This window comes from Antrostomus carolinensis, unplaced genomic scaffold, assembly GCF_000700745.2.
Source record: "Antrostomus carolinensis isolate BGI_N321 unplaced genomic scaffold, ASM70074v2 scaffold13099, whole genome shotgun sequence".
Lineage (NCBI taxonomy): Eukaryota > Metazoa > Chordata > Aves > Caprimulgiformes > Caprimulgidae > Antrostomus > Antrostomus carolinensis.
Genome location: NW_010340705.1, coordinates 18,384 through 27,521, shown reverse-complemented (window position 1 = coordinate 27,521; position 9,138 = coordinate 18,384). Strand labels below are relative to the sequence as shown.

At 35.0% G+C, this 9,138-nt stretch overlaps 1 protein-coding gene across 1 annotated transcript in view; it reads right to left on the bottom strand.

The window, feature by feature from the left end:
* Positions 1-536: 536 nt before the first annotated feature.
* The window catches only part of ANGPT2 (angiopoietin 2), a gene marked incomplete at its 3' end in the record, with an annotated part of 26,933 nt that continues 18,331 nt past the window's right edge, over positions 537-9,138 (bottom strand). Inside the window, exons 2-4 of the mRNA XM_010176241.1 lie at positions 4,785-4,940; positions 2,578-2,699; positions 537-769 (exon numbers count right to left, since the gene is read on the bottom strand). Of these exons, the coding sequence (XP_010174543.1) occupies positions 537-769; positions 2,578-2,699; positions 4,785-4,940 (511 nt within the window). The remainder of the gene's footprint in view (positions 770-2,577; positions 2,700-4,784; positions 4,941-9,138) is intronic.

Genomic DNA, 9,138 nt, shown 5'->3' with positions numbered 1-9,138 from the left:
GCTTTCTGTTGTCTGGGACATACATAGGTGCCAATGGGCCAGTGAATATTCTTTTGCCTTTAACAGCCACTAGAATTTGTCCTTTCTTTGATCAACTCTATGTGCATAGAGCAATGAGAGGTGGCTGAAGCAACCTTTGTGAGGCAAGAAGAAAAGCTACAGGCCTACATTATGCAGTCTAACCTAGACACATGGTCAAGGGAGTGTGTATTGGCAGATAAATGAATGCCATGTGAGACAAATGATACTTGGCATCACTGTTTTGTTGAACTACTGAAGAAATGGGCAGGCAAAGCAGTATAAACCACAGAAAATAGATAAGCAAAATGTTGAGAAGAAACCACATAAATGTTGTGGTCATTCCCCCCAACCTCTGAAAAATGGGTTAGTTAACTCAGATACAGAATTTAAGGAAAAAAATACACTTTTTTAGAAGTAGAAGTGTGGGGAAACTGGTTGTAAGACTTTATAGGTAATAATGTACACAAATGAGGGAATGTCACTCAAATTACATAAGCATGTCTGATTTTACTTACAGTTTGGTGTAGATATCATAGTAAGCAAGTTATGAACAGTCTCCATCAGATCATGTTGCTGTTTTTGCAGAACTGAGTTGTTTACTGTAGCTGTAACTAACTGTTTTTCTAGTTCTTCTATAATAGAATTCTGTCTGGCTACTAGGACTTGAAGCTGGTCTTTTTCATCTTTTATTGACTTCAGCTGAAGTGTGTGCTTGTCTTCCATCTCAAGAACTCTTTTTTCTAGAAAGCTAAATTAAAGATTACAATTAGGCTCCTTAAAAACAATTTTGAGCTGATGTCAAGAGAATCAAGCCTGTTGCAGTTTTTCTTCATAAGTACTCAAATTCATTCTCTGATACCGTGCATGCAGTAGAAAACAAGATCAAAGCTGAGTTTAGTTTTATATATATGCTTTAACTTATTATATAACTAATTGCTACATTAATAAACAACAGTACCTACTATAGTTTGTATTGCAGCCTTTTAAAGTGTAACAATTGGGTGTTTGATAGTTCAGCATTAGGGAAGGGAAGATATAGTTTGGTCCTGAAAAAAGTATAGTAGTGCTAGAAGTGCAGGGCGTATAACATGGATGTAGACCCAAAGCAGCCATTACTTATGACTGTGAAGTGTCTTGAATGCCATTCTCTCACAGGTTAGCTGTAAGAGTGAAAAATTTCATGGTTTTGCCCTTTTAAAAGATGAAACATATTTAAAGATGAACCTATGAACTTTTCAAATGTCTTATAATAAAATATCTACTTAACGTAAATAAATGTTACATTGTTAAGACAGGGAAACATGCAAATAGTTACTCTAAAATGTGTTACCATCTCTAGTTCTGGAGTGGGCGTGAGTAGGTGACTGGCTGGAAAATTATTTCATTGGTAATTGTCTTGATGCAGACTTTGAGAAAGCTGATGTTAAAAGATAAATGGCCAGAAGGGAGAAGTTCACCTAAAATCCATTACTGTTATTGAATAAAATCATGAACCTTATAAATATGTTTTAAGCAGATTAATTTGATATCAGATTGTCTTTTGTTAGGTGAGAAATAATGCTTTTGTATTTATGTGGGTTTTACAAGGGTAGTCTAAAGTCTGCTGAGTTCAGCACACAAAAAAGTGACATTTTAAAATTCAGTATTTACTTTGCTTTCTTTTTGATAAAGATGCTTGTTTTTATTAAGCTGGTAGATAAAACCTTTAGGGAGCATATATAAATGTAAAGAAGTAGTGAACAAAAATGTCAAAACAAAACCTTTAGGGAGCATATATAAATGTAAAGTAGTGAACAAAAATGTCAAAATATGTCTCCTGGTTTTTTTAAGCTATTTCTTTTAAAATAAAAAACACTTTGCACATATGGTTCTCATTGAAAAACATGGCTTTGAAGGAGAAAACTTACTGTTATTACTGCTTTTAGACTTCTCTGTAAACTGTTTATTGCCAGAAGTAAAATAAGACCCTGGTGATATGAAAATGAAACTAGCTGAAAAAAGGTATGAGCCTTTGGACAACAGCTGAGTACAGAAACGAATAGGAGTAATAGTTGGTTATCAGTCTGAATTTCAAGAGACTGACTAGTAAGGAATGCTTAGGTATATGACTTTTCTCACCAGGTCAGAAAAAAAGGTGGCAATGACCTGACTGTGTATTAGGATAGCTGTGTACTACATAGAAATAAAACTGAGATGTGGTTGCACTGGCTTAGTCTGAGTCAGGCTATGTAATGCGTAACTTCATCTGGGTAAGTCTGAAGAAGAACATAAATTGGCTACAACTGAAGTACTGAGAAGTATTTAAGTTTTTAAACTTACGATTCTCATATAAAGGAGAACTTTAGGTATTGAAGAATGATATATAAACAGGACACAAGAATAAACTTGCATGTTTCTCCAGGCCTTAAATAATACAAGACCTTTATAATAAGCGTAGCTAGGTGCAGGGAGCTTCTGTACAAGACCTTATCTTTCTAGTTGAATACACTTATTTCTAAAACCATTAGAAGGGCACTTCAGGGAAGAGCATTTCATTGGGTTGATAGGCAAACTTACCTGTTTTTTTCTTGTAATTTAGTTATCTCATTGGTCTGATCTGAAATCTGCCTTTCTAGTTTGTTTGTTGAAAGAGAGTGTTCCAAGAGCTGAAGTTCAAGTCTGGTTGTCTGGTTTAATACCTAAATAAAATTTTAAAAAATATTTGAAAATCAAGATACTTCTTTTAAACAAATTTTAATTTCTTTATGTTGTGAAATCATGCAAATCTCTACTTTAGCCTATAATTGGAAAAAAAAAAAAGAACAATTAATTTGGGCACAAATGCTTATAGAATTAGAATAAAGAAGATTACACAAAGTTGCACTAATTTTGTTGTTACACTACCATATATCTTTGGGAGTATTTCAGTAGTATGCTATGTTTCTGATCAGTGGTTGAGAGTTACTGTATACTTTAGTTTTGCTGTCATACCTTCCCTTCTGTTCTGATATTCTTGTTACATTACTGCAACTATTATCAGTGGTGTCCACAGAATAAGCTGACTTTTCTCAATCTGGTGTGGAAAGAAAGTCTTTTGCATGTCTCTGGTTGAAATCTTGGCCCAGTCCTGGAATTGCCAGATAGTTCCCTTTTAGGTATTTCCTTAATCCCAACTTGTATTTTAAAGTGTCCATCATGTGACTACACTTTGTTGACTCAGTCCTTGCCTTTTAGTGTTACCTTTTCTATATGTATTGTTTACTGTCTAAATTTATTTGCATCTTTAAATAAAGAAATGCAAATATTAGGAAACATGGAAGATATTTTTTGTTTTATATCGGATTGCATTACTTAGAGGCATGTTTTCTAGAAATATTTTCTCATTGGTTTAGAACAGCTTTTTTTAATTCAGCAGAATTTGGCTTTCATTGGCAGGAATAATTGGTTACTCATGTCCTTCATGTTAAACAGTCATTCAGGACATGATTTCACACTTAAGTGTAATTGAAAACTATTGCCAAAAGTACGTGTCCTTGAGAGAGCAATTGTTTGCTTAATTTCCTTTTGTTGTTAATTAAGCCCTTAACCCAGTCACCAGTAATTTCAAGCAGAGAAGGAAAGTTACATTGATTATTTTCTTCCTCTAAACAGAAAATAACTGAATCATTTCCATAAAGATGTTACTCTGAATTAAAAAATACATTCTCTCAACATGTGCAAAATGCTGGACTTCTGAATAATGCAATCAGAAAGTTGAATCTGTTACACCTGGGAGCTATGAATCAGTTTATCAGAGTTCACAAAGGCTTATTTCAGGTTAAAAAATGTAACTGAATTCATTGGATGAATTCTACAGATAGTAAAATGTCTAACAAAGACTTTAGGTTTTGCATGCTACTTACATTGTATAAAATGTTGTGTGATGCGTACTATATTCACTGTTTGTGTTGGGAATTATATATCTGAATTTTCCTACCATGTTAGAAAAACTACAAATACAGGCCTTGCTACATGGATTGGTCTTGTCCTTAGAACATATTAAAATCTGAATTCTATTTCACAGAATGTCTTATTGTAGTTGATGCTTTTCTGTTAAAGCAATAATTAAACACTTTTTTTGTTTTAAATAATTTAGAGAACAATATGTACAGTAGGCAAGTTTACTTCTGTGTGAATACACTTTTCTCATAGCTTCCTCCTAATTCCTTTTTTCTTGATTCATCTCTGGTTTTTTTATCCCTCTGTTAAATAAAAATAATATAGTGCATTGTACTGGAAATGAACTGTTAACCCACTTATAGTCTCTGTGAAAACATTAAAAGATACATTTTAATTGATAAGAGATTTTAAAAATACAAATGGAAATTTAAATGTTACAAAGCAATAGCCTGGTAAATGGAACAAAGGCAGTTTGAAGAAACTCTCTTTTAGCCAAGATCTGGTGGTGGGAGGTGAATAATCAACAGAGATATACAAGGGTTGCATAAAAGCATATCAGTACCCAGTTGATGCTTAGATATAGTATATCAGTTTTAAGTACACTATCTTTAAAGATGACTGTAACAATTGTCTTGCTGGACATCAAATCCTGCAGTAATGTCTTTCAAGTGACAACAGTGGGCTTGAGATGGAATTATGTATGTTTCCTTAAGCTGGGTAGAGCTCTTGATTCAAATGAATGACTTCTAATCACTGAACTGAATAGCGTAACTAAACTCTGTTAAATGTATAGTTAGAGGTGTTTGGGAAGCAGAAGCATTTTTAGGTTGAAATTCATTACTTACTTGTGCTTCAACATCTGTTAATTTGCGGGTCTGTTCAGCTGTTTGATTTAGTAAGTTTGTGCCTATTTCAATCATTACTGCAGTCTGGTTCTGCACTGCAGTTTGCTGGATCTCTACCATTTCTTTCTTCATACTGTCTTGGATGTAATTCTCAAGCTACATGGGAAAGGAAAGAGAGAAGATAGTTGCATTCTTTAAAAGTTGGAAGGGGGTGGGGGGTACAGTAAGCCTGCTGGCTGCCTTGCTAAACAAATTTCTTCCATGTCTATTATGCATTTATGTGAAGTTTCCAGTGTTAAGCTCTGTGAGAGGAAGGGCAAACATGACAAGGAATGTGTGGCCACCCATTTTCTAAAGGCAGGAACAGTGATTTGCAGGAGGTAGGCAGAAGGCACAGCGGTGAGAATGTTTGCGGGCACTTGGAAGCTTTTCTGCCTTAGTGCTCCCACCATTGTAACCATCAGAGGAGCTTCACCAGCTTTGGCAGCGATGGGAATTTTTTAGAAGACAAAAGCTTAAGAGTTTAGTCATCTTCCTGTATCTAGACTTAAATATTTTCAAAAGCATTTTTCATCACATGGCTAGAAGTCAGAGAAGAGGTCAGATGTCACTTAACACTGTTATGTGCACATTTTTATCAGAGAGAATTTCAAATAAAGGCATGAAACAGTAGGAGAAACTGTAAATACTTTAAATACTTAATATTTAGGAATGCAAAAACTGGTTTAAATACTTGATTGCAAAGTAATTTATATGTCTAAACTAATAAGGCTTTTTTTGGTAGTCACTTTAAAAGAGAGTACACTGCTTTCAAGGAAAGCAATGAGAAAATTAGTAGCAAGGAGAAAAATCAGTTAACCTTTCATGAAGTCTTTCTTTCCACATGTCTGGATTATCCAAAAGCAGTCTGATTTTTCTCCATGCTTTAATATCATTTTCTCAATAATTTTGCTAATATTTAATGTTTCTTTCATGAGTCATTGCTTATGTTTAAACACTGTTAAAAATCCAGGCCATGTGATTTCTTTATTTTCAGTCACTGGGGAAATTTCTAGAAATTTCTAGAATCAAACTTCTGCTTCATTCCAACGTTGTTCTCACAAGAGAAACATAATAATTTTTGAGATTCATGCTAGACCTACAAAGAGGATACTAGCTAATACCAAATAGCTAATGTAATGAAGCACAGATTATAAAACACCACCAATTCCTAATGTAAGGACAATGGTAAAACAGGTTGATATCTTCATTTTTTTAAAAGATTATTTTGAGAATACTGTCTTGATGTGAATAATGGCTTGTAGTGAGGAGGAGCTTTGAACATTACCGTATGGCTATTTTCCATAGAAGTGAGGAAAAAGCAGCTTATGATTTAATATTCTACCAAACCACTATCCAGATACAGCCATTCCACTCTTGACCAGCTAAAGATCAACTGCCAGATCTATCTGCCTGGAATGGTTCCCTTTAGAGTTAAAACCTCTAAAACGGGAAGTACATGCTTAGTTTGAATTAAGCATTATTTCTTTTCATACAGTGTGACCAAACTTTTAAAGCATCATTTGTCTGTTCACTCCATTCTCCCCACAGAGCTGGTGAATTGCAACGCACAACAGATTTCAGATCTGGTGCAAGCTTTGACCCATGTGTACTCTACTGCTGCATAAGTGTACTTACTTCCCAGATGTACCACAAGCATTTAAGAGTAGCCTCTAGACAGCCTCCAGGTGTTCTTTGCATGATAAACTTTTTGAATACTGAAAGTCAGCATACAATCAGCTGGGTTTTGGCATGAGAATTTAACACGAATATCTTCAGTTACCATCACACTCTGGCAAAGTTCTTCCCTATTCACAGGATCGGTTCTTAAGAGTTACCTTTTGCTCCTGTATACTCCTCATTTTCAAAAGCTTCCCCACCCACAGACAAATCTAATTTGACCAAATATGTTGGAAATGTTTAAAACTTTGGTGACATCTTTTAGGTCAGCTGCTTCTTTTCTGTTGAAGTAAGATCACTGGCTTTTAACTGTGTAGTAATGGTAAGACAGCTTTGGTCCTTGATGATTCGGGTATGAGATGTCAGAACATAGTCATAATTTAATTTAAAAAACAGTGCAAGATGGTATTTAGTGCACCACAGTCCAAGGAAATATACAAAATTCTGAAGGCTTTCATATAGATAAAAATAAATAATTTTTCACTGGAGTTAGATGCTGCTTCATAAAGACTGAAAACAACAATTAATACATGTCCCTCTAAAAATGCTAGACATCTGGAGATTAAACAATTTATGAGTCCAAATTAACTTTACCAACTGAAGCTGGAGAACTAGATATCATTATAGACAATTTGAAAACAACCTTTTCTCAAATGCCTCTTTGTTAAAAGAAAATTAAGGGATATCTCCAGAATGCATTTTATTTGCCTCTGTACCACAGTCAAGTAATGCCTTTATAAAGATCAAGGGTATGGCCTTGCCTGGCAGACTCAGTGCACATCTGCAGTTAGAAGGGATGTTGGGGGGAAAAAAAAAAAAGGACATACAGAATAAAAAAGGAGTGAGACATCTCAGGTATCAGAGAGCTACCATATGAGAAAGCATTGAACATACTGTGTCTTATTTTATTTAGAAAAAAGCCCCACAAAAAAAAAGAAAGAAGGCAATAAATAGATAAACAAACAAAGACTGATCAAGAGAGAGATCAGAATGAGAATCTGAGCAAAGTCATCTCTGCAAACAGGATTAGAGAACTGCATGACTTCTTTGAAAATGTTATCACTGAGTTACTTGAAAACACACTACTAGAAAATGAGTTAATTCTGGGCTTAAAGGTAAGGTAAACATTTTATGGTAGGCTTAGGCAATTGCCCAGTTAAAGCACACAGCTGTAAGGTTGCTCTGATTACAGTATGCAAAACCTGTGATTACAATTTAAGGCATCTGGTGGTTCTGGTTGCCAGATTTTTATATCCCTTGTCAATTGTGCTTGCAACCTTGGAAAGCAGTTTTGTTTGGACACATAGATCTGCATTTTCATAATTTATCTTATTTAAATATCTATAAGTATAAGCCAAATAACTAACCTCTTTCAAATAAAATCTCATTCTTGTGCTATATTCTAAATCACTGAAGTATTCTCTTGACTCTAGTTTAACAGTTTCTCTTCACATCTGTTTTTCAACTTAAAAATATTAAATAAGTAACTTGGGGAATCTGGTATTTGTGCTTACTTGAAAGCATGAAATATGGACATCAAAAGGGATTTATTTCAAGATTTAAAGCCAGTTTCATGATCTGGCTCATTTATTGTAATTTAGAGCAATATAAAGCATCAAAATGTTCTTGACCTATTAAGTGGCTTTGGAACTTCTTATGGGGTTTTTTTTTTCCCCTAAAAATGCTACAAAGCATGATTACATAAAATCCTTCTGTTCTTTCCTTCATATTCACTAAACCTCTCCCACTTTGTGCATTCTCTGCATGTACACATCATAAAATCTCTTTTCCTGACCTGAACCAAGATACTCACTCATCCTTCTTTGCTTATATTCCCCTCTCTCTTCATCATACAATGTAAAACTGTAGAAAGCAGGACTTTTTACAACTACATTTCATATTTTTTTTAGTGGCAGGTGCTTACTGTCATCTTTCTTCAAAGATGAATAAAAGAATTACTTTCACCCAGAATGCCCATCATCTCCCACTGACCTTAGCGAGAGCAGAACGTGTTCCCATTGCACACTCTCGGAGAGCAAAGCTCCTGGGTTTCCCTGAGAAAGGACTGGAAGAACTTTTTCAATAGAGGCTCTAGTTAAGGCAGCTGAGGCTGAGCTTCATTGACAAGACTGAGGATTAGCAGCCATTTTGCAAGGCTGCTGTTCTTTGTGGCACGCCTCTTTGTAGAGTACTGTTCATCTGCCAAGGCGCCTCCTTCCTTTATAAGCAGTAGCACACTCAGAATTTTTGCAGAGGGGAGAATGGCTTGGGTCATTTACAAGAGGGAAGGGCACAGGAATGAAATGCTTCAGTTCCCACCCATGAGTTCGGAAGCTTGGCAGTTTGCTTTGTACAGCATGTCGGTCTTCTCCAGTATCTTGCTCAAATTTGGAAGGTGCAGCAGGGATTATTTGCCAGATTTCTCCTTTGCCACATTGCTAGTTATGGGAAGATAATTTTTAATCTCTTTTTAATTTCATTAATAGTTAGTGTATAAGACTTGTGTTGTTATATGTTAACCTTGATTACATGATGGTTATTTTGGACAAAGGAATTCTCAAAACATAATAGCTCACTATTACTTATGCATCTTCTTTCAAAAATTCTGCTTTTGAAGGAGTAAGTCAATCAATGA